General features: G+C 39.3%; 1 protein-coding gene across 1 annotated transcript in view; it reads left to right on the top strand.

Moving 5' to 3' along the window:
* The window catches only part of ltk (leukocyte receptor tyrosine kinase), a 64,798-nt gene extending 40,565 nt beyond the window's left edge, over positions 1-24,233 (top strand). The window contains exons 16-29 of the mRNA XM_079832640.1: positions 2,694-2,876; positions 3,993-4,091; positions 6,011-6,163; positions 6,263-6,376; positions 9,660-9,846; positions 12,217-12,307; positions 12,401-12,465; positions 14,612-14,741; positions 19,111-19,208; positions 19,352-19,444; positions 19,566-19,667; positions 19,905-20,039; positions 20,876-20,966; positions 21,769-24,233. Of these exons, the coding sequence (XP_079688766.1) occupies positions 2,694-2,876; positions 3,993-4,091; positions 6,011-6,163; positions 6,263-6,376; positions 9,660-9,846; positions 12,217-12,307; positions 12,401-12,465; positions 14,612-14,741; positions 19,111-19,208; positions 19,352-19,444; positions 19,566-19,667; positions 19,905-20,039; positions 20,876-20,966; positions 21,769-22,713 (2,486 nt within the window). The 3' untranslated portion in view covers positions 22,714-24,233. The remainder of the gene's footprint in view (positions 1-2,693; positions 2,877-3,992; positions 4,092-6,010; positions 6,164-6,262; positions 6,377-9,659; positions 9,847-12,216; positions 12,308-12,400; positions 12,466-14,611; positions 14,742-19,110; positions 19,209-19,351; positions 19,445-19,565; positions 19,668-19,904; positions 20,040-20,875; positions 20,967-21,768) is intronic.
* The last annotated feature ends 2,725 nt before the right edge of the window (positions 24,234-26,958 follow it).

Below are 26,958 nucleotides of genomic sequence, written 5' to 3'. Positions count from 1 at the left end.
TGCCTCCCATAATTGATTGTTTTCTTCAGTTGCACTACCAATGTTACATTTATGTCTTGTGTGTTTTGATTAAGTTTACCGAAAAGAAAACAACGTATAGTGACGTGTTTGTAGGCGCTTCTTTTCTGTTTTCGTGTTCAGTGTTTTGTTTTCCGTTTTCACCCCTGCGTGCACCATGGCCCTTCAGCGGTCAGACTCATGTTCCTTGAGCAGGGAGAAAGCTCCCTCGAGAGACATTTAGAAGAATTTTTGGATCTTGCCCATCAGACCACCTTCCTGGATTATTGCCTGTGCTCGTTCCTGCATGTCGGACTCAACGCCGCCACACGTGCACAGTTGTCCGGGGAGGTTCCTGGAGGGAGCTTTTCTACATATGTGGAGTGGGTGCTGGCATCCTGCAACTCACCGTTCACCGTCGTTGATGCTGCCAGCCTCACTCCCGATCCAGGACCCAGCCCAGTACCAACTCTCTGCGAGGAATGGCAGGATGTGCCCACCGCAGACGGAGAGAAGACCTCGGGCGTGATGTCAGAGCCCACACCAGAAGGAGCGATTGAGCCAGACATCTCACCCAAGCCTGAGGGGAACCCGTCTGACCAGGTGGGTGAGCCGACTGACCCTTCCATCGCCGAGGGAGTTCGAGGGAATGGTAGCGAGCCCTGCCCACCCTGAGAGTGAGTACTGCTTGGACATTATGGACATTTTGGACAGTTTGTGTGGAGAGACCGATTTCCTGTGCCCCCTCATCTCGTCAGAATCTTCTTCAGTCTTGTTAACCCCACCCAGCCTCCCTCTCCCACCACCTCTACAGACTGCCATCATTGACCAAATTCCTGTCTGTGTTCGTCAGTCTCCTCTTCAGCCCGCAGCCACTCCTACAATCCAGTCATCGCTACCTCCCATCAGTCCCTCAGCTTCACCTCAGCCTCCTCTCAGTGGCACGGCTACCCTTCGGACCCGCTGGGATGATACCTGGATGTCTGAAGCCCGTGGCTCCTACACCTTCACTCAGCCTGTCTCGGCCATGCCCTCTTCCTCCTTGTCTCATCTCTACGGCGCGAGGATGTGTCTTTCCGGGAGGGGGCGATATGTTACATGTATGTCCTGTCTTGTGTGTTTTGATTAAGTTTCTATTACTCTGTTTGGTTAATTAGTCATGTCTGTCACCTGTGCCTTGTCCACCACCTGCACCTCGTTATCCTCATTTGCTCTGTATATTTAAACCCTCAGTTTGCCCTCAGTGTTTGTCGGTTCTCGTTTATGTTGTACGTGTCCGTTGTGTTCTTGAGTTTTATATTAAAAGTTCCTGTTCTCCTGGCTATCCTCGTCTCTGAGCTCATTGCCTGCACGTAAACTGTATCAACCAAGGACTGAAATGCTCCAGGAATAGCTGTTTTCATGCTGAGCCAATCAAAATGACCACTGCTGATCACAGTTGAAAGTCAAATGGATTTGTGCTACTGAGAAAATGATAAGCTACTCCTAATTAGGTTTAAAAGTCATTTTTAGGAGGTGGCTGATTATTTTTCCAACTGTTTTTTTTCTGACATGTTGATGTTATATCTTTCACTTGGATGTTATAAGTTGCACTGAGTAAATACAGCTGAATAAAACAAACTGTGTCTGTCTTCATTTCTGGCTGCAAAGTAAAAAAATATATTATTTTAAAGGGGGTGATTCTTTATTATACCTACTGTAGATGGGGTTGAGGTAAGGGCTCTGTGTGGGCCAGTCAAGTTCTTTCACACCAAACTCATTAAATTTGGCATCCGCCAAACCCAGACTAGCCCATCAGACTGCCAAACAGAGAAATGTGATTTGTCACATTTCCACTGCTCCATAGTCTAGTGGCGGTGTGCTTTACATCACTCAATCTGATGCGTGGCATTGTACTTGGTGATGTGAGGCTTGCATGCATCTGCCCATTCCATGAAGTTCCTGTAATTTGTGCTGATATTAATGCCAGTGGAGGTTAGGAACTCTTCAACTATGGAATTAGCTGATCATGGTCTACTGCTTTGTGGCTGATTTGCTGCTGTTCCTAAACTCTTTAACTTTCAATAGCAGGGATGAAATTACCACACACAAATATTTGTAAATGTATAGCTAGGTGGTTGACTTTATACACCTGTGGAAATAGAGTCTGATTGAAACCCCTGAATTCAGGAATAGAGAGGTATGTCCCAATATTTTGTCCATATGTTCAGCATTAAGGTCAGTGGCTTCTTTCAGCAACTGCTTATTTACTGTGATTTTATATTAAAATTGCTTCTTTCTTTGAATGCTAACAATTACTCTGTGGTTTAGATTTGGATGAAGGGCAAGTATTATTCCAGCAATTTCCAGCTAATCCCACATTTATGAATGTTTTATGGGCTCTTTTATTCCATTAGCTACTAACCATCTTTTTTCCCCTCAACAATACGATACTGCTGTTTCAGTTTAGCCATCGGGATCACATTATCTTGTGGCAATCCTATAAGTTATGACGGATGTCAGTGAATTGTCTTATGAAAGCAGTTCTGGGCTCTCACTTTATAGACATTTATTTGCAAACAAAGTAAAAGAGCAGACAATGAATAACAGTATCTGCATACTTCTCTGTGGAACATCTTTTGACTAACATGCGTCGCACTGAATAAACAAGCAGTTCTATAGTGTGTGTGTGTGTTTGTCTCTGTGTGTGTATTTAGGTGGAGGAGGTGGATGGAGCGACTCATCCTCGCTTCCCTGGGCAGGGAAATCTCTTGTTGAAGGGGGTCAAGGAGGCTCATCCTGTCCTGAGGCTCTGTCAGCGCTGAAATGGGCTACATTTGGGGGGTTTGGGGGAGGAGGGGGTGCTTGCACCGCTGGAGGGGGTGGTGGAGGATACAGAGGTGAATGTTAGATTAAAAACACTTGCAATTGCACTCACAACCATACAAACAAAATGATGTAATTCAACCCTGGAGTTACTCTTTTCTGGCTAAGGCCACAGCAAGCTATCAGCCTTTTGTTGTTTTCATTTCAAATAATTTTTACACACTACTTTTCAAAATTGTTTTTGAATCAAGTCTCTTAGGCTCAAAAAGACAGCATTTATTTGTTCAAAAATACACTAAATACAGTAATAATGTGAAATATTATTACAATTTAAAGTAACTTTCTGTTTTTAATATATTTATTTGAAATAATACATTTACATTGTACCATTATAAATTACTTTACTGTCACTTTTGGCCAATTTAATGCATCCTTGCTAAATTGTGAATGGTAGTGTGCATCATTTTAAAAATGATATAAAATTGTGTTATATACATTTATTATATGATACAGATTGCTTGATATTTGTCACGGGTGCGTGCAGGTAGAAAGACGAATACAGATGAATCAAGTTCAAAACGTAGTTTAATCACAAACAATCTCAAGGCAGTGAGACAGGCAACTGCACAACACATCTAAACATAACGGTGACCAGACAAGGAGGGCTGAAGAAGGAACAACTAAAATGGTGACCACAAACGAGATTATTAAACAGACACAGTTGAACTAAATGAACTCATAATGACCAGGGAGACAGACGAGTGTCAGGAAACTGAACAAAGAAACATAACATGAAAACAAACTGAAAGTCCGCGAACAAAACTAAACAGAATGGTGACAATATTGTATTATAGTATTTTATTGATTTTAAACTCTATCCCTTATACTACACTCTGTATGTATGTTTAGATCCTAGTTCAGATGTTCTGTAAAGTTATATAATCATTGTTGAGATAAATTTTTATTCTTCTGAAACATATACTGTGAAACAAAGTTCTGTTGTGAGTTATTGCTAAGAATTATTTGGTTTGTGAGGCAGATGTTTCTTTTAAAAAGAAGATTATTATACAGCAATTGTAAAAACGTCACGCGTGCATTTGCAGCCCAATAAAACCCAAAAGTCTTTTTTGAGGAAGTGGATTGGCTAATGTAATTAATGAATTTTTATTTTTGATGTCCCTTTTGCCCAGGTGGTGATGCTCCCCTTTTTGATGGCATCACAGCAGATGGACAACATGGTGTCTCTTTTATTCACCCCATGGGAAATATATTTCTACAACCTCTGGCAGGTCAGGCCTTAATCTCTAGATTGTCTGTAATGATGTACAGTTGTGCTATTAAGTTTACATACCCCTTACATCTGTAAGACATTTAGCATTTTTAAGAGCGAGATAACATCTTAAATAAAAAATGATAGCGTCTTAAAAATAAGATCATAAAAGTTTATAAACCCTTAGTTTTTAATAAAAAAAAATGTATTACAAAAGTCTAGAAACAGTCACAGAATCAGATTTTGAGAAGGTCTACATTTTTTGTACAGTACACTAGTAAAACTAGATTGTTTTTCTCATAGAAGTTGGCTGTACTGAGAAAACAGGCCGCACACACACACGTAGACACTGATTCAATAATAAACGTGAAATTGAGAAAATGTAACTCGTGGTAAATAATAGAAGACTTTGTGTGACTTATTAAAGTTGGCGCCACCGTTTATTACTGCGAGTGTGTTTGGAGTTAAAGGGCCAGAATTTAGACTGACTATCGCTTGTGAGGCCAAGCACAGATTTTTGGTAATACTTCATGATAACTTTCATTATTAAGTCATTAACAAATTGTGCTTAAATATTAGTAAATAAAAATATATTAAACTGCCCCTATTATGCTTTTTGAAGGGTCCTAGGTCAAAAAGCACTTTAATTTTCTCTTACCATACATTACAGCATCACCTCTTTTCTCACAGTGTCTAAAATGGTTTTATCAAGGGTTGTTGTGATTGGTCTACCGCTTATAGCTTCCGTCGGAAATGAATCGGCAATTACCATATCTGAATTTCAGGTCCAGAGAATTCCTCAGAACTTGTATACACATTGATATGAACAGTAATGATGGTGTCGGTCACCGTGATTTTGCCAAGTAAGACATGTTTCTGGATCAACATATGATGTTGACCCTGGAACAAAATGTCTGTCCAAAAACCTAGTCCTAACCCTATCCCTAAAATCAGAGTGAAATAATAGAAGCATGTAGAATATAGAAGCATCTAATACTTGTTGTAAACATAAACTGTGAACTTGTCCCTCAAATCTGATCTGGTTTGTTCCAGGATCAACAAAGATGTTGATTCATGAAACATGTTGTAAAGGGTGAAATCACATTCACCCGATGATGTCATTGTTTGTGGGCAGCTAATGAATTCTATAGGCTGGCATTATGTATATTTGTTACAAATTTAGGTTTAAGCAGGAAGTAAAATGGTATTACTGACAGCTCGTTTCAGGCAGTTCAGAATCAATTCTTTCTTTTTGGAGATAATAACTTTGATCTTTAAAACTTTGTGTACCTTTTTATATTCACAAACAGCTATATTACAAACTACACAAAATATCAAGGCAATTAGTTGCTAGTTAATTTACTAATAATTTGTTTAGCATTATATAATGTGATCATCATTTTTGTTCATTCTATTATAAAGTATTACCAAATCTTTTATTGCGAACTGTATTTTAATACAGAGAATGGGAAATAATATTTTATATTACAATTTACATACAATTTTACATGCCTGGCTAAATGCCATGCCTGGTTACATGCCATGCCTGGTTTATTTTGTCAACTTTATTTAATATACAGTATTTTAGTATGTTATCATATAGGTAGTATCATAGCACATACACATGAACTAAATAAAAATATATATTTCATGGAGGCTTTAAACTAATTTTAAGTGAAGTGACGTGTGGCCAAGTATGGTGACCCATACTTGGAATTTGTGCTCTGCATTTAACCCATCCAAGTGCACACACACAGTCGTGAACACACACACACCGTGAACACACACCCAGAGCAGTGGGCAGCCATAATGCTGCTTAAACTAAGGTTACGAATAGTTATCTTGCTTGTTTTACCCTAGAATAATGACAAGAAGGCTCCCTAGACTGAAGGTTTTGCACAGTTACTGTGTAGTATTGATGTATTTTATGTGTTCTAGCCATGGAGAGTCACGGGGAAGCTGAGATCGAGGTGTATCTGAATTGTAGCCACTGTCAGACCCAGAGCTGTAAGCGTAATGAAGATACCAGACTCATCCTCTGCATGTGTGACGGCGACCAAGTTCTTGCACCAGACAATGTCACCTGCATAGGTACCTAAACAGCCTGTGTCTATTTGCCCTTAAAACGTTCTCTATAAATGCCTTTGTTTGAAATATTTCTAATTCATCACTCATGATGTCATCCTCCAGTTGTTCCATTGGGCTCCCTGGCAGAGGGACCCCCATCCCTGATATTTATCCTGGCGGTGATCGCGTCCACAGTAGTTACGGGTGTCGTTCTCACCTGTGCCAGCCTCATGCTCAGTAAGAGATTCTTCCAGTTCTGCGTAAACTCTGTGCCATCAACATTCCATCGTCTCTGATATGCTTTGTTTAGGTCCTTGTGACGTTGCAGGTCAGATTTAGCGTAAAATTGCAATTCCCAGAAGAGAACATTCAGGCAAGTGCAACATCAGTGCTTTTAGACCTGGTAGAAGCAATAATAACAGGAAAGGAAGCGGAAATTATACATATATATAAACAAGGTTAGTGACTTATTTTTTTTTATATATTTTTTTACGCTATAATTATTTTGCAAGTACAAAAAAGCCTAAATTGTTGGAGCCACTGGGCATTAGTGTTTCATCATTAAAAATCCTTTAAAGAAAAGGGTTTTAACAGCTTAAAAAATGTAACATGAACAAAACTGTGACATGAAAAAAAAAATTTGACAATTATGTGGCCAAATTTAATATAGCACTTTAATACTGTGGGAAAGGGCGCAAATAATATAATGACAAGTGACATACACTACTGTTCAAAAGTTTGGCTTCAGTAAGATTTTTCAGAATTAATACTTTTATTCAGCAAGGAGGCATTACATTTATCAAAATCATCAGTAAAGACATGTATAACAGCACAACTGTTATAATAGTAAGACATTTATGAAGGATTACAGTATATGACACTGAAGACTGGAGTAATGATGCTGAAAATTCAGCTTTGCCATCACATGAATAAATTACAAATGAAACAAATATATATATATATATATAAAATGTGTTTTACTGTATTCAGTGATGCAGCCTTTGTAAGCATAAGTAGTGATAAGTAGTGAAAGTAGTCTCCTTTCAAAAACATTACAAAATCTTACAGACCCCAAACTTTTGAGCCGTAGTGTACACGGGATAATATGAATGACGTGAATATTCACCCCCTTTATAAAACACTATCAAATACATTCATGTGTATTGCAGAAGCTTTAAGCCATGCAAAGAAAAAAAAAAGCTAACTGCCAGTTAGATCTGTGGCAATATCCACATATATTCACTTATTTCTCATCATTCTGTCTGTTGCTCTTGCTGTTTAGTTAATTTCACACTCACTCAATTTCACAATGAATGGAAAAAAAATCAGGTTGTGTTATCTTGGCTTTTGAGCTTTTTTAAAAATTTGTACAAATTGCTTGCTTGTTTTTTATCTAACTACTATATGTAGTGTTGCACAATTACCCTTAAAGGAATGAGTAGGGAACTAAGACAGGGACTGCTATTAACCTTAAAACATGGACTTTGATATTAATGAATGTAAATAAACAATTAAGTCAAATTATAGTCAAAACTAACTGTAGTCTCACTGATGGGCTTTTCTGTAAATGCGTGCTGACCAGTATCTTAATTACAATTGCTGCTATTTAACTTGTGTGTTTTTTGTACTTGCAACAACATTTTATGCTTAAAGTCCCAGTGAACCAGAAGTTGCAACTGATGTTATTTCAGTGCTGTGACGTAGTTCCAAGTGAAACGGAATATTGAATATAGGGCAGGGTTTTACTTCAGCGCTCCTCCTCTCCATCTCGTGCTCATAGCAGATTAACGGTTGGAGGGGAGTGATTTAAGGATTTTCAAACCCAAGCCGTCAAACTGCCGTCATCGGAAAGGGAGCGCCATTCCAGACCGGAAGTCACTTTTCAGATTTACGATTAAAGATTACCATGGCAAACAATTTCTTTCAGTGCATTAACTTGCACGGATGAATTGTTCACCCTAAGACCTGTAATGTGTGCTAACAAATTAAATAAGATCGATTTTGATTTCATGAGGACTTTTAAAAAAAGGTTTATTTTTCAGTACAGGACAGTGAGGGAATATTGAGGGTGCCAAAATGAACTGTCCCTATAAATGTGAGCATCTTGTGGAATTATATTGGTTCAAATTTATAATACTGATGGTATTATAAATAATACTGAAAAAAAAATGGTCAAAGTCCTTCTAGATTAATTTATATAAAAAGTAAAAAGCAATGACATGGGAAGTTGGGATGCACCAATAGATCTTGATGATTATATTGATAATTACTTGATTACATATAATCACTCAGAATATGTTATTGGCTATAAACAGATATGATAACATATATAATAGCTGATATTATATATCAGTATTGTTACAATTAAAAAATGTATATGCTTAAATGAAAACCAGGCATTAAAACATTATAATGGGCAGAAACTTGGCATATAAACCGTAGGCTATATTGTTTGAATAGGAAGAAATTATCACTTTTATGTGAATAAATAAATAAATAAATATGCATTCCTAGAAATCACTACTTAATGTCTGGTGAACTCAATTTCCCGAACACTTTAAATGTGATTGAGATATGCCTTAAACCAACAGTCTGTCACAGTGTTCTAACTTTATGTATATGCGATGGACTATCATCATCATAAATACTTTATTTTTTTAATAACTATGCTTAATATCAAGTCCTCCTAATGTTTGATTTAAAAACATATTGTCTGTTTGACTTGTGCACTAACTGTACAATGCTCTGCCATGACGTGTTTTATATGTATTTGTAAGATAAATAAAGACTTGTCATAACACACATTATTAAAGAGAAGTGAAACTCACCTCTAAAGACATTTGAAGCATGTTTTTTGGGGGAAAGGTATATTTTGCACACGATACTTCATTTTTGGCATTTTCCGTGCACACAAAACACAAAACTTAAATATAAACAGCAGAGCACGATCTCTGGGTCCTTAGTTAGCAGAGCTCCACTGGATGCTAATTGTGTGTCTTCCCCTGAGATCTCCCCATGCAGGTTGGTAGTCTTTGCTCGGGCTTTCCCTCTCGCACCCCTAATACCTGGTCAACTTCCTGCCGGCTTCGCTTCGCGCCACTGCGCCAGCAGCCCGACGGCAAAAGGGGACCTCTCACCTCCACGCAGCGCCCTCCCCAGCAGACTACCAACCTGCATCGGGGACATGGGCAGCCTCCACTGAGGGTGAGTCCACCCTGCCCGATCGCTTGCTGACAGGCCCAGAGCTTCAACCCTCACCTGAGGGGCTTTAAAATGCACAATTTTGTCATCTTGATAGAATTCCACGGGGAGAAATAAGTGCACATGGTTGTTTCTCTGAGAAAATTACCATCATGCTGAAAGCTTTTGAAAGACACTTTTAGGATGCATCACTTTCATCTTATCCACATCGTACTCTGAGACCAATAATTATGCAAATTAAGCAGGTGGATTTACTCCTAAAGAGAACTTAAAAGCATGATCACTTTTGCTGATTCCTTGTGTGTTTTTCTCTTTGCAGTCTATTATCGTAAGAAGAACCACCTGCATGCGGTCAGAATTCGTCTGCAGAGCCCAGAGTACAAGCTTAGCAAAATTCGCTCGTCCACCATAATGACTGACTACAACCCCAACTACTGCTTTGCTGGCAAGGCGGCCTCACTGAGTGAGCTTAAGGAGGTGCCACGGAAGAACATCACCCTCCTCAGGTATCTATACTGTGCAGATATACAGTACCATTCAAATGTGTGGGGTCTGTAAGATTTTTTTTATGTTTTTAAAAGAAGTCTCTTATGCTCTCCAAGGCCGCATTTATATGATCAAATATACAGTAAAAAAATAATACGGTTGTGAAACATTACAAATTTAACTTTTTTATTTTAATATATTTTAAAATTCAACTTTTCAGCTTTTATTAGTTAATTTATAAATATACTATTGTTCAATGTTAAATAATATTATAATTATAATATAATATATATTTATATTAATTTATCATTTATATGAATCAAGTAAAAATATATAATGGTACATGTGGAAGTTAACATGAACCTAGATTAAAGGGATAGTTCACCCTGAAATGAAAATAAAGCCGTCTTTTACTCACCCTGCTGTTGTTCCAGTGCCCTATGTCCTTCTATCTTCTTAGAATAAAGCCGTCTTTTACTCACCCTGCTGTTGTTCCAGTGCCCTATGTCCTTCTATCTTCTTAGATCTTTCGGACCTCAAAAGTAGAAATGTTAAAAACAGTCCTACACGTACTCCTTCCTATAATGGCAGTGAATAGCGACCAGGCTAAAAGGCTTATTTATCGAAAAAACCTTATAGTATGCCTCCTGAACACTTATTATATATGGCGCGCGTCTCACTGTATCATTGCGTGATACTTTTGTACTTCCTGATCGCTATCCACTGCCATTATAGGAAGGAGGGCGTGCAGGACTATTTTTCAAATTTCTGCTTTTGAGGAGGCGCGGGGTCCTCTGAAGCGAAGAGATGTGTTTGTGTTCGAAAGATATCCATATTTAACACATTTTAAAGTAAAATATATAGCTTCCACCAGACCGCTTTCCACATTCAACCTAAGAAAAAAAAACTTAAATGGCGTCGGGCGTAGCTTAAGCGTTTTGAACTGCGAGAGGCGTTACATTTTCTTCGTAAGTTAAATATGGAAGGCGGTCTGGCGGAAGCTAGATATGTTAAATATGGATATTTTTCATACAAAAAGCATCACTTTGCTTCAGAAGGCCTTTATTAAATCCCCGGAGCTGTGTGGATTACTTTTATAATGGATGGATGCGCTTTCTTGGGCTTCAAATTTTGGGCTGCCATTCACTGCCATTATAATGCTTGGATTAGTCTGGACATTTTTTTTATATAACGCTGATCGTATTCGTCTGAAAGAAGAATGTCATACACACCTAGGATGGCTTGAGGGTGAGTGAATCATGGGATCATTTTCATTTTTGGGTGAACTCTCCCTTTAAGAAGGTTAAGGTGGCTCAAGCTCAAGGCTGGTATCTGGAAACTACCAGGCACAGAGCACAGAATCTGCTCCTGTTTGTTTTTTAAATAGTTCGGCCTACTTGTTTATATTCAAACACCAAGAAGAATGTATTGCTCTCAACTCCATTTAACATGTTTTATCACATTTGCATCCATTCTACAAAATGACACACATTCCAGCCAAAATTTGTGCAAAAATGTAAAATATAACACGGTCGGTTGCATAAACTGCTAAGACTAGTCTTATAAATTAGTCATCTAATTTCTTTCTTTAAGACTGTTCATAACTTTTTAAGTAAGTTACATAAAAACGTAGATTTGTCTAATTTGAACTGGGAAAAGTAAGACTGATTACCCCTTGGCTAACTGCTAGTTAGTCAGACTAGTTATGCTGGGTACACACTAAAAGATAATTAGGGGATAATTTTGGGCAGATTTCTCCCCTTCCAACAATACTAAGTAAAATCCGATTATCTTAATGGTTCTTCAGATTATTTTATTTTATTTTCCTGTGGTGTGAGGTGTGTGGTGTGTTAAGAGTGACTGAATCTGCTCGGAAGAATTTTCAACATGTTGATTTTGTGAGATTGTTTGTGAACGGAATCTGTTAGTGTGTGGTGTGCTTTCCTGATCACATCGCGGCACTCCACACACTAGAGGAACAAAATGGTTAAATCTATGATTTCTTATCGTCATGTTTGTGGTCTCTCACATTTTGAAAATCTTATAAGATTTTAAAAATCTTTTAGTGTGGCTCCAGCTTTAGTAAGAGACATAGCGGCTGTTTATGCAACTAGCCACATGTTGCATTGGTTAAAATAGTATTGTTAAATACAAGTTGAGTTCTGTTGAAAGCATATCTGACATGTATAATAGCAAAAAATAATGTTGACTGGTGTACATAAAAAAACACAAAATGTGCTGACAGTTTTGCACTTGGACTAAAAGTCTGCAGTATGGAACAATCATATTCAATCCATAATATTCCTTTAAAATTCTTTGATTAAATGTACTGGAAATGTATTCCATATTTACACATGTGAGTAATATCTGTCTGGAATCTTTGACTATAGGGCGTTGGGACACGGTGCTTTTGGGGAAGTGTATGAAGGACAGGTTTTGGGTATGAATGGAGAAAACACAGCCATGCAGGTTGCTATAAAGGTGAGTGTTCCCAGATCTGCCTTTGCCTTTGAAAGTGGTTTCTGGTTTATCTTAATTGATTCTGTGTTTTCTCTCTCTTCATCCTTCTTACAGACTCTTCCAGAAATCTGTTCTGAGCAGGATGAGATGGATTTCCTAATGGAGGCTTTGATTATGAGGTATGCTTGACTGTAACACACACACGCACACACACAGCATTGCTAGGACAGCACATGTGTGTGACAGACAGAAAATGATGGATCAGAGATTTTCATTCCAATCCTCTGCTCTCAGTCAAACTCACTTTAGGCTATGAGATCTTTCTCTTTTTTTTTTAAAACGTTTCTTACGATTAGCAGGTTCACAGTTGTTGTTTGTTTTTGAGCGTATGGCATTGTCTTTAGTCTGGCAACCAATGTTTTTCAGTGATTCAGTCTTCTGAGCAAACTGTATTGTAATAATCAACATCATATCCTTCATACTTCATTTGCATGGGCTAGATCAGTGATTCCATAACAGCGGATATTTCGATTTTTCATTTGGCTTTGACTCAGACATATGTTACCCTTCATTTCAAGGTGCTTTATAATAATATGAATAGTCTTCAAAGTGCTTAAAGGGGTGGTAAACCACGATTTCACTATTCTAACTTTAGCTAGCGTGTAATGTTGCTGCTTTAGCATAAACAACATCTGCAAAGTTACAACGTTCAAAGTTTAAAGCAAAGGGAGATATTTGCTTTTAAAGAAATCCATTTCTAAGAACTACAGCAAACGGCCAGTAGGCGACTACACACATTCCTCCAGGGTTGGTGACATCACCAGGCTCAATATTTACATAAACCCCTCCTCCGAGAATATTAAATAGGGGGGTCGGGGGCGCCATTTTGTATCGCGGCGCTGTTGTGGTATAGTTAGGCTGGAGTGTTGTTGCCGCGATGCCGAGGAAACGCTGTTATATTCATCCGGATTGCAGGTCTGGGGTACTTGCTTTGTTCAGCCTTCATAGGGACAGGGGTGCGTTGCAGAGCGTTTAACATACAACATGTTATATGCACGTGTGTATGAGACAGAAGGGAACAGGCACGTGCGGGGCTCCCGCAGCACATCTCACGGAGGGAAACTTTCACAATGTTCGCGAGTTCAACACCGGATTTGCACAACGTCAGCTGCGTGAGACAAACGCGGCCAGTGTGTGAATGCACGACGCGCGCGGGGCTCCCTCCCGCAGCACATTTCACGGAGGAAAACTTTCACAATGTTCGCGAGTTCAATACAGGATATGCACAACGGCTTGACCTGAAAGCTGGATTTACAAACAGAAGCTGTTTACGGGCCACAACCTGTAAGTCTGATTTATTTTTCATCGATGTGTTTTCCTGTAATAGGTTGTAGCAAGGAAGTAAACAGATGACAACACTGTTCTGCAAACCAGTCTGTTAAATGCTTATTCATACTTAACGTTATCCGACGAACACCTATCGTTACAAACACTAACGTTAAAATCTCAACAGCGAACTTGGCATTAGTGTAAATGATTCTTTGATTAGAGCTTTTATGTATTATTTATCTACAGGCATGCTAAACATGGTTCTGTGTGTGATTTGGCTACTATAGTAAAGCCAGTGTTTAGTGTTTTGGGTTAATAGTTCTTGCGACAGATATTTGGCTATAATCGTTCTAAAAATACAAAAGTAACAGTGCCATTCAGTAGCGATCATTATAGATCCGCAGTCTTTACTCATTAGGACTGAACAGGTTCTGCTCGATCATCTTCACTAAAATGTTCTGGGTCTGATTCGGGCTCAGATTGGTGTGGTTTTATTGACGCCATCGTTTCTAATACTGACCAAAGCACAGTCTACCGGTAAGGGGCGAGACGTTTCCGACAAACGTACACTGCGGTTAGCGAATCACAACACACTGGGCCAGCTAACCAATCTGAGCCCATTGCGTATTTTTGAGGGACTGGCTTCATACAACCCGGAAAGCATCAGACCGTTTTACAAGGAGGGACAGAGCAGTGTAGAATAAATGTCAAATATATGAAAAATAATGATTTTTTTTTTTTAAAACGAAGCATGAACACACGTTACAGTGCATCCCACAAACACAATCAAGCCTTCAAAACAATGTGTTTTACCACCCCTTTAATATTATTCATAAACCAGTATAAACAAAATATTTTACATTTTGCAATAACTGAATCACAATAAAATATGCACAGACATCATTTGCAATAACCTTATTATGAAACTCTTATGGACTATTGTTGCATTGTGTGAAAGTCGAGCTTCACCCTTTCTTCACCCTTTTGCGTCTGCAGTAAGTTCAGCCATCAGAACATTGTGCGCTGTATCGGAGTCAGTCTGCAAATCCTGCCTCGTTTCATACTGCTGGAGCTCATGACAGGAGGAGACATGAAGAGCTTCTTGAGACTAAACCGACCCAGAACTGTGAGTGTTTGTGTGTTTTTGTGTGTGTATATACATTATACTCACCTTTGTTTCTCATTTTAGCACACATTTTGCTTTTACGACGTGGGTTTGTAGCCTGTCAAGCCAGACCCACATCAAGATGTTGGGTCTGGGAACTCACCATTGTCAGGGCTCAATCCTAGGGGCGGGATAAACGGTTGTCTTTCAAATTTCCTCTGCACGCAATAGGATAGCGCTACAACCAACCAGAGCAACGAAGAAGGTGAAGCAGAGCTAGTTGATAGATTAAAGTTTTGCAATATCCGGTCGGCAAAACTCAGAACACATCTTCCTTTCTTAAGAATGACTTCAGTGCCGTTCTTTGTTCTTTTCTCAAAAAAAAAGCTTAACTCCAAGTCTTCCAGAGTCGCGGCCAAAGCCGATTCGAAAGACCACTGTTCATCAGCTAGTAGAAAATTCTAATTTTCTGAGATTTTGAATTTGGGGTTTTCATAAGCTGTAAGATTATGAAAATTATATTATAACAAATTATAACAAATAAAGGCTTGAAATATCTCTCTTTGCATGTAATGAGTCGATATAATATATTAGTTTCAACTTTTAAGTTGAATTACTGAAATAAATGAACTTTTCCACAACATTCTAATTTATTGAGATGCACCTGTATGCATTGTATATATATATGGCTGCAACGACGTGCGTGAAATGCGTTGACGCGTCGGCGGCACATTATTTACGTTCTAGAATGGAACAGAAGATCTAGAATAATGGCAGCTTTTGCTCCCGGGCATAGTGAAAATGATCATTTATCATATAAAGCCAGACCGCGACATTCAAAAGTGTGGGACTACTTTAAACAGAAGCCGAATAAAACTGTGCTTTGTTCGCTCTGTAAACGCCGGTTTCACACTGCACGCGGTGGCAGAGCAGAAGCTGTGCGCGTGGAGAGCGGGAGCTTTCACACTGCAGTCAGTGTTGCCAAGTCCGTTTTTTTCCGCGGAATTGGGCTACTTCTACACTGTTGCCGCGGGCTGTGTCTCATGTCCGCGGGTTGAAGCAAAAAAACACACATATTTAACCCCCCGAACGGGATGTTTACCAGAGAACCTCCCCGAAACGCGATTGGGCTTGTTTTGGGCTAGTTTTGAGTAACGAATGGGTGGGGTTTTGTTGTGTAAATCTGGCAACCCTGCTGCCAGTGTTCTCTCGCACAGCTGGTGGAGCATAGACACTTTTTTACCGCGCATGTGTCGAACGCGATCCTCCGCGCGCATCCGTTGTGTAGTATACTTTAAAAGAGGCGCGGACAGGGCTGCGCGCGTGACGCGTCCGGGCGCAGTAAGTGAAGTATACCCGGGCCTTAACCGTGGCGCGTGTATTGCAACAGACGGTCACATTTTCCTGGGTTCTTCTCCGACCCCAGTACGTCTCGTGCTTTTATTTATTATGGGCTGCATATATCTGCTGTAAATGCGACCTGGTTCCGCTCTGTCCCAAACACATATGTATAATAACTTGTTGTATATAGGTAGTTTACATGATTAAAGTAACATTAAAGTTAAGATATGCCTCTAGCTTTAATCATTTAAATGTGTCTTTGAAGTTTGGGCAAAAATTTCTGCCAGCTTTAAGGCCCGGGTATACTTCACTTAAGGCCCGGGTATACTTCGGCCGTCCGCGTTCGTGCACCGCCCGCATGATGTAATTTTCGTCACTCGGAGGGCTCGCGGCCGGCCGCACACCCCGTCCGCGCGCAGCCCAAACTTTCAGACCGCGCGGACGGTCCGCGTGCAACAGCGCATGCGCCAGCAGTACAGAAGAGTCCACTAGGTGGCAATACGCACAGTATTGAGCACAGTGTTCAGCCGTCGAAGAAGAGTGTGCAAAGACCGGTTTAAAAACAACACACTTGAAAAAAAGAGAGAATTTTTGATTCTTCAGTGTTTCTTCCAAACTATGTTGCAATGGTGGATGCACTACAATTCTCCGATCATGCCCAGCGAATGTTCCGTTGATGACAGGACTCAGTGCTGCCCTCCGATGTCTGGTAGAGCATAGACATTTTTTTACTGCGCATGTGTCGAACGCGATCATCCGCGCGCATCCGTTGTGTGTAGTATACTTTGAAAGATGCGCGGACAGGGCTGCGCGCGTGACGCGTCCGGGCGCGGTAAGTGAAGTATACCCGGGCCTTTACCGCGCCCGGACGCGTCACGCGCGCAGCCCTGTCCGCGCGTCTTTTAAAGTATACTACACAACGGATGCGCGCGGAGGATCGCGTTCGACACATGCGCGGTAAAAAAGTGTCTATGCTCCACCAGACATCGGAGGGCAGCACTGAGTCCTGTCATCAACGGGACATTCGCTGGGCATGATCGGAGAAGAACTGTAGTGCATCCACCATTGCTACATAGTTTGGAAGAAACACTGAAGAATCAAAAATTCTCTCTTTTTTTCCCCAAGCGTGTTGTTTTTAAACCGGTCTTTGCACACTCTTCTTCGACGGCTGAACACTGTGCTCAATACAGTGCGTATTGCCACCTAGTGGACTCTTCTGTACTGCTGGCGCATGCGCTGTTGCACGCGGACCGTCCGCGCGGTCTGAAAATTTGGGCTGCGCGCGGACGGGGTGTGCGGCCGGCCGCGAGCCCTCCGAGTGACGAAAATTACGTCATGCGGGCGGTGCACGAACGCGGACGGCCGAAGTATACCCGGGCCTTTAGTCGTTGTTTATGCACATGTATATCTTCAAAATAGACGACTAGTTATACATTAACACTATGCTGAAAGCTCCTGTATGTGAACCTTTTGCAGATAAATACAAGTGCATTTTCGTTTACTATTGACACAAATCAATAAGTAAATCATACTCAACTACTATAGTAAACAACTTTTCCTAATTAGGCCTACTCTGTATACATTTTACGATGAATAGTATCATTATATATTATGTTTAAAAAGCTTCTTTTGTTCATATATTTCATTATAAAATGGCATACTATGTACACTACCCTTCCTGAAATACAATTAATATTGTCATCATTCATTGATTTCATGTTAAAATAATATACAAATTCACTACCCTCTTTGAAATACAATAATCAGTAAAAAAGAATAATAAGATTAATCTGGAAAAATAATCGTTAGATTAGTCGACTAATCGAAAAAATAATCGTTAGATTAGTCGACAGAAAAAATAATCGTTAGTTGCAGCTCTAATATATATATATAACCAGTACACCGGTCAGGCACACCCATATAATATACACCGATCAGGCATAACATTATGACCTAATATTGTGTCGGTCTCCCTTTTGCTGCCAAAACAGCCCAGTCAAGGCATGGAGTCCACTAGACCCCTGAAGGTGTACTGTGGTATCTGGCACCAAGATGTTAGCAGCAGATCCTTTAAAGGTCCCATGGGATGAAAATTTCATTTGAGGTTTTTTAACATTAATATGAGTTCCCCTAGCCTGTATATGGTCCCCAAGTGGCTAGAAATTTTGATGGGTGTAAACCGAGTTCTGGCTGTCTTTCTCTGCCTTTGACAAAATGAGAGCTCAGACGAGCCGGTCTGGAATTTTCCTGTTATGACGTCATACCAGGAAATGTTACCTCCCCCTTCCTCTGCTTTGCCCGCCCAGAGCACTCGGAGAAAATGGATTCAGTTTATATCAGCACAGGCTTTACAAACAGACTTTATGATATGGATTCAACAGCACCGCGACAAACAGTGAGTAACAGTGTCCATTAAGTCCTGTAAGTTGCGAGGTGGGGCCTTCCCGAGGATCGGACTTGTTTGTTCAGCACATCCCAAAGATGCTCGATTTGATTGAGATCTGGGGAATTTGGAGGCCAAGCAACTCCTCAAACCATTCCTGAACCATTTTTGCTCTGTGGCAGGGCGCATTATCCTGCTGAAAGAGGCCACAGCCACCAGGGAATGCCGTTTCCATGAAAGAGTGTACATGGTCTGTTTGATCGGACCACACGGGCCAGCCTTCGCTCCCCACGTGCATCAATGAGCCTTGGCCGCCCATGGCCCTGTCGCTGGTTCACCACTGTTCCTTCCTTGGACCACTTTTGATAGATACTGACCACTGCAGACCTGGAACACCCCACAAGAGCTGCAGTTTTGGAGATGCTCTGACCCAGTCGTCTAACCATTACAACATGACAAGCCCTTGTCAAACTCGCTCAAATCCTTATGCTTGCCCATTTTTCCTGCTTCTAACACATCAACTTTGAGGACAAAATGTTCACTTGCTGCCTAATATATCCCACCCACTAACAGGTGGCGTGATGAAGAGATAATCAGTGTCATTGACTGCATCATAATGTTATGCCTATATATATTCAGAAACATTAGTATCTTATCTTCCCACAGAACCAGCCATCTTCTCTAAGTATGCTGGAGCTTCTGCATATGGCAAGAGACATTGCACTTGGCTGTCGCTACCTAGAAGAGAACCACTTCATTCACAGGTGATTTCTCACTGCCAAACCTGACTGAACTTTGCCCTGAAATATTCAGTGAATATGTAGACCTCATTAACTCACTTCAGCCCTTGACCTCAATGTCTCGCACGCATATGATAAGTCAAGTATGTATGTCTGTTGTGTTTCAGGGACATTGCAGCACGAAACTGTCTTTTGACCTGTCCTGGTCCAGAGAGAGTGGCTAAAATTGGAGATTTTGGGATGGCTCGAGATATTTATAGGTGCTTTCACTATCTTGCATGCGTTTTATTGATTTATTTATTTATTGTAGTTTAGTACCTGTTGAGTATAATAATGAACACAGGCATTGAGTTTTAACAAAGGATTATTTTTGCATTGCAGGGCGAGTTACTATAGGAAGGGTGGCCGTGCCATGTTGCCAGTGAAGTGGATGCCACCTGAAGCCTTCCTAGAGGGAATTTTTACATGCAAGACTGACACCTGGTAATTTTGTCAACAATGGTTAAAAATAATTATAGTTTTACGCAAGTGATTAGTGATTAGTGCAAGATTCAGGTAAAATATATAGAAATACACAGTGTATGTATAGTATTTATTAAATTATTACTCACTCTTAAACACTCTACTTTATTAACTATTGTATTTTTGTAATGTATGCTGTGTGTGTGTGCCAGACATTGTAGTCATTAGTCATTACATACAATTTGTCTCCATCTGCAGGTCTTTCGGGGTACTGCTGTGGGAGATTTTCTCTCTTGGGTACATGCCTTATCCCTGCAAGACCAATCAGGAAGTACTGGAGTTTGTAACAGGTGGAGGTCGTATGGATCCCCCTAAGAGCTGCCCAGGGCCTGTGTAAGTAACAATACCAGATTTGTTACTCAAATTGTAAATGGATCTCAGCCCTAACCTGAACTTAAAGGTACACTATGTAACTTTTGGCGCTCTATCGGTTAATAAACGGTAAATTGACTGCATTTATATAGCGCTTTCAACAGACCCATAGACATCCAAAGTGCTTCACATTTTTGCCTCACATTCACCCATTCATACACTGACGGCAGTGTCAGCCATGCAAGGCGCCATCCAGCTCGTAATAAAAAAAAACAGCATGTGTCTTGAGAAAGAACATTGTAGCCAGAGCAACTCTCTGTTTATGTATACACTCACCTAAAGGATTATTAGGAACACCTGTTCAATTTCTCATTAATGCAATTATCTAATCAACCAATCACATGGCAGTTGCTTCAATGCATTTAGGGGTGTGGTCCTGGTCAAGACAATCTCCTGAACTCCAAACTGAATGTCAGAATGGGAAAGAAAGGTGATTTAAGCAATGGTGTTCCTAATAATCCTTTAGGTGAGTGTATGTCACGCAGGTACTGGGCTGCTCCTCAGCGGTTGCTGTCCCGCAAGGTCTAAAATAGTTTGAATATAAACACTTATTATAGGCGTACCGTAGTGATTCGAGATAAAACAAAAACACTGTTTGGTAATTGGATTCATTATGTACTCACTCATTATATCAATTTTGTTAATTTTTTTACAAAAAAAAAAGAAATACATAGTGTACCTTTTAAATAAATGTAAAGGAAAAATGTATTGTTAGAAGCTGTATAGCATTAGTGAAATGTGCCTTATCTGTTTTAATAATTATAATCAACAGTGTTTTGGATTTGGTTCTCTTTTAGTTATCGGATCATGACACAGTGTTGGCAACACTGCCCAGAACACAGACCAAACTTCACTACTATTTTAGAGAGGATCAACTACTGTACACAGGTATAACAGAGTTTGAATTTAACATATTTGTATTTTTTTTTATAAACAAAGCTATATATTGTGCATAAAGACCCATTTACGTGGTTTAAGAAAAATATGATGTTATTACAAACACGTTTTGAAATTAAATATCCTTTTAAATAGTTAAAGTATTGGTGTTTAATCCTTTACAGTAAATATTATTTCAAAGCAGTTTTACAGAGAATATTGACATTTATAATTATAAATGACAAATTATATAATTATAAATTTAAAATAGAAATGGCCTTATACCCAGTGTTATTTTAGCATTATTCATAAACTATTATTGTATTTCTTTAAAATAAAATATTTATTTAATAAAATATGTATTAATTTATATTAGCTTTTATTTTTTTTTATTTTAGTTTGAATGTTAGTAATTTTGTTATATTCTTCTGTTGTGTTTATTTGTTTTCTTAATATTTCTATTTAGCTTTAATTTATTTTGTTTTAGTAATTTTAGTACTTTAACTTAAACTTGTGTCAGTTAGTTGCCAACATTTCTAATTTTTGTTTAAGTTTAACTTTTTATTAAATATTTAGAGTTTTTTTTAAATAGTTATTTAGAGGGGCAAGGAGAAACTTTAAGAAACACTTACAGTAGGAATATTTTCTTCACAAAACTACATGTAGATGTTGTTTTATTTCTTAATCTTATAAACTCGAGATGTCAACAGAATAAAATAATAATCATGATTATTATATTAATAAATGAAAGCCTGTGACACTAATAGTGTTGACCCTTTTTGACTTTTGTGTCACACATCCTTTGATTCGTCAGGACCCAGATGTCATTAACACCCCTCTTCCAGTGGAGTACGGTCCTGCTGTCGAAGAAGAAGGGGGCACTGTGATCCGCCCTGAAGGATCAGGCAGTATGACCCCTCTTCTAGTGGCCCACTCTTTGTCCCAGGATGCTTCCCCTCGACCGGGCATCACTTGTGCAGCCCCACAGGCCCTCAAACCCTGTTTGCAGCTACAAAGGCCGCTCCATATTGCACAGGAGGTGGCCACATACCGAGAAACATTGGAGCCCTGTTGGGCTGAGCCGGTTCCTGCTCCTGGAGTCTGTCCAGGACAATGGCTTCAAGTCCCAGATCACCAGCCATGCTCCAGGAGCAGTTCGTCATCAAGCAGCCAGAAGCTAAAGAACAAGACTAAAAACCTTTGGAACCCCACCTACGGTTCTTGGGTCCTGGAGAGCTTTGGACGTGGGAAGACGGCCCTGTGCCACACCCAGTCCACATCTGCCCCGTCCTCTACCTCAGAGCACATGGACCCTGGAGTAGTAGTTAATGCAAATGCCTCAACATCCCCACCTCCGTCTGCCGTATCCTCCCAGACCACGTTCAGTCCTACAGGGCCTCCCTCTCGGAAGGGTCCAACAGGGGCTACGGGAGGGTCGCTTGCTGCTGTTATGGACTTGGCGAAACTCCAGAGCTTTCCGTGTGGCAATGTTAACTATGCATATGATGAGCAGAGCTACGAGACTGAGAGTTTGCCTGTAGTTGTGTCCAAATCTGTGGAGCCCAGCACCAGCTCTGGAGCAACTTCTACACTGGCTGCCCTTGGCCTGGCCACGACCCTTACCCACAAACCTCTGGTGAAGCGCCATGCTAGCTACGGACATGAGGATGTAAGGAGGTATACCCAGTCTGAGAAGCCAATGAGGGACAGGGATTCTGGCTTTTCCTTGTCTGAAGACCTCAGTGTCACCCCGGTGTAGCATTGAAGAACGATTCGATTGAGGAAACGCCTCATTTGTTGTTATTTGGGGGGGGGGGGGGGGGTTCTTTTAATGCGCTAAATGCAGTGGATTAGTGGCATAATGGCAGGTTAAGGCTGGAATACACCGCACTGGAATACATAATGTTGCGATGTATGAAGCACCGCTCACATAGAAGTTACTTTCAAACCAAGCAGTTTTCTGTTGGTCAATGCAGCGAATCTGTGGGATCACCTTGAATAGGTTGTGAAATCTGTGTGGGGAAATCTTTCAGCCTCACACGAAATTCGCGGTTGCCTGGATTCCTGTAGAAATGACTGTATTTCGACCACAAAAATTCGACGAACAATGCAGAACAATGTGGCCGCACCTTGAGGACCAGACTTTCAAGTCGTTCCGAACACTGCAAACTCACACAGAAACATGACGCTCATTACTAGGAAACGCATGACAAATCAAAACAATGAGTTCTAAAATCGGCTCAAAATATAAAACTTGTTAGATATCCTCAAACTGGATGGAATCATATGCTGCGTCCCAATTCGTCTACTTATACTATGTCCTAAAAGTATGTATTCTTTTTTTTTAAGAAAAAGTACATAATTTTGATTGTGTAGCAGAATAATAGTGTTCACTTTGTGTTCATACTATGTCATAATTACCGTAATTATGAGATTTTAAATTGTAAAGATTCATGTCCTCGTAGAGCTCGTAGTTACAATTTGTATGCTGGGAATTTTTTGGGAGCTCCTGCTTGTACCACGTGACACCTGTACCACCTGACTGCTGCAGATTAATTTAGGCATTGATAGTGTTGACATAGAAATGCATAATTCCAAGTCAGTGGACGTGAAAAGTTCCAAGTAGAACGTCACGTGTTGTCATCTCGAAATTACGGTAACTACAGCATGCTGTGAATGCAGCTATACTTCGTCATAATTGCATCTTTAACAGACAGCTCTGTCGCTTACTTAAGTGCATCCTGTCACAGTTTAAACTGCCCTGTCAATCACCTTGTCACAGTTCAAATCCTCCACATTCAATTTAATTTAATGTCCTACCATATTGTAATCTTATCGTAAGAAATGTACTTGCATGTTGATCTGCACTCATGGGTGTTCCATGTGAAGAAAGTCGCCTTATGTGTTTGCATAATGATGCAAGTTAATGACCAAACGGATCTTTATAAAAACTCACAATGTTGTTGCAGATGAAATATAATGTGGATAACGTTGAATAAATATATTTTCGTCAGGTATACTGATTATTAATCACTCAAGTCCCTTAGGTTTTGCTCAACCACCATGTTTGTAGTTTTCTAACACTTTCTGTTTGTAGTTCTAATTTGAATCCTCGTGCATTAGTGCCCACTCTTTCAGTGGCGTTGGTTCCAGAAGTCTTTTTTCCATTCATTTCTCCCATAGGGATTTCAAAAAATTATTTGTTCAAATGTTATTAGCCATGAACCAAGTCATCCAGCTATGAGGTGAATCATAACATTACAAACTTTGATTTGAAGCAACAAAAAAAAGCAATGGAAAATCATACAAAAATAAAAAGGTACAAGGCTGTGTACTTAACTGCTTTAGTAAGGGAACGAACTACAGTCCCATGAAGCATTGCGAACAGAATAATTAAATAAAAAAATAATGGATATATAATAAACTATGTATTAACATTTTTTGTTTACACATTTATTTATATACGTTACGTTTATAGCAAAATATGCATATATATATATATTATATATATATATATATATATTATATATATATATAATTTTTTGTTAATTTTTTTTTAATTATAATTTTTTTATATTTTAACATGTTGAGAATGGAGAACAACGCGATTACGTCATTCACAATACTTCATGGGAGTGGGTGGCGCTAAAGAGATCTTTTGGTGCATTTTGCTTGTTTCGAATTTTTGTACAGCATTATGGGTAATGTAGTTTTTCATCACAAATAAACTGTTAAACACAATTGAAACTAAGGTGAAATAATAGGGCCTGACGGCTTCAACAGAAGCAAATGCTATTGATTAACAACCTCTTAATGACCGAAGGCTATGGAAAAAAATGAATGGAGTTTTTACTTCTAGAACCTGACTGTTGCACTCTATGGGTTATTGGCAATATTAGCCAGTAGCGTGTGCGCAGATCTGCACTTCGAATTCTAACTGGAAATAGTAAACCATCCAGGAATACTTATTTCAACATACTACAATTTGGGACACACTAATTTTAACTTTGAACATTATTTAGGACGGATAGTATGCGAAATGGGACAAAGCAATAGTCTGAAGCCATTATTAAACTCTGTGAAATATGTCTGCTCAAATCTGCAGACGTCTGACTTTCGGCAACTAGCATTGACTCGTCCAGACAGTAAGCCAAGGCTAAAAAGCTAAATTTGTGTAGTGTATTCCAGCCATTACTGCCAGTCGATAACTATTTGTGAGAGACTACATTGTTGTAGTGCAGTGCCAAAAACACTAAAGACAGGAGTTGTAACTAATTTGTCATTAAGAGGCGGCTCTCCTACAAATGGCTGATGGTTTCTATGGAAACTTCCATTTGGCTAATAGCAGCCCTTTTACACTGGATTCTCATCTACTGTCAACACTGTGAAAACACATGACGTTCACACAAGATGAACGGATTAGTCATAATTAGCAATGCATACATATGTAGGTTTAGATTTCCTTGATGAATTCACATTTCAGCTGGCTTTAGGAGTATTATATAGGAAGAACCAAAGCATGTTCAGAGACCTCACACACACAGAAAATCTTTACGCCACTGTCACATAACAGTCAGTCACAAAATCTAGTAAAATTGAATTGGTTTGTTAAAAGTAATTGTTTGCCTTAAGTTTTTTAACCACTTTAAAAGAAACTGAAAAAAGAGCCTGTCTTAAAGGGACAGTTTACCCAAAAATAGAAATTGTCATTATTTATTTACTCACCTTCTAGTTGTTCTAAACTTGTATGACTTTCTTTCCTTGATATTTTAAAAGATGTCTCAGGCTGTGTCCGGAATGAATCTTGAGTAGGTACTAAATTTGAATTTGAATGTACTCATGCTCCACATAGTATGAATACGGTTAATATGAATGAAATTTGGACACAATACAAGATAGTAAAGTGTCCATCAAATGCACACTTCAGTATATCACTTCAGGCTTTTCGCCTACTGTTTTTCGAATACTATGTATACTATTCGGACATATTACTCTGTTACCGTACTGTTTTTCGCATACTATATAGTAGGGAAGTATTCGATTTCAGACGCAGCATCTTTTTTTTTCAGACCGTGAAAGTCAATATGGTCCAATGTTATTTTGGATCCAATTGACTTTCATTGTGTTCACAAAAACAACAGAACCTTTTCACAGACGATTAATAATGACGCATTTCCAAAGTTATTAACATCATAAATGTAGCAGAGATTTTATATTTTTTAAAACCGTTATACTTTCTGTTATTCAAGCTTGGCATTAAATTATATATATATATATATATATATATATGTATGTATTTCTAATACAATGGTTGTAATTGTAAATTTGACATCTTTCTCTCCTTTTGACTGCTGTAGTCAATATGTCTGCCCCCCCCCTCTTTTAGAAAGTCATGGAAACACTCTCACTGATTTTTTTTCTTTTGTTACTGGAGCAAATGGGAATGCAACAATCGTATTTGCCTCACCGCTATTAAAGTTTACCATCAGTTGGTTTCTAAATGCTTGAATCATGACCAAAAATGCCACATACTAGCATACCACTCGTACTACTTTTACCACATCTTTCTGTGGCAGAAATAGTAAGAGTAGTATGCTAATATGTGGTTCCGAATTCAGCCTGTTTCTATAGGAATCAGAGCTTCAAACAGCAGCTGTAGTGACTTTACCAATTGGCAATTGGCTCTTTTTTTTTTGAAGGCGGGACTTATTCTGCCATATTGTGCTTTGCACGCACATTCTCCCATTTATAGTAATACGAGTTCACCGTCTTTCTGTATATAAAGTCTTTGGTTTAAAGCATCTTTTGTGTTCTAAAGAAGATCAGTCATACAGTTTTGGAATGACATGAAGGTGAATAATATTTCAATTTTTGGGGGTGAGCTGTCCCATTAAATCTTTTTAAGGACTATCACTAGTAACTCAGAGGAATAGCCTACTTTAAAAAGGTGATAGTGTGTTGCATTAGTAATACAGAAATGCTGACAGAAAGCACCTTTATCTTT

Source organism: Gobio gobio, assembly GCF_949357685.1.
Source record: "Gobio gobio genome assembly, chromosome: 13".
NCBI classification, from domain to species: Eukaryota; Metazoa; Chordata; class Actinopteri; order Cypriniformes; family Gobionidae; genus Gobio; species Gobio gobio.
This window is presented reverse-complemented; position numbering and strand designations above follow the sequence as displayed.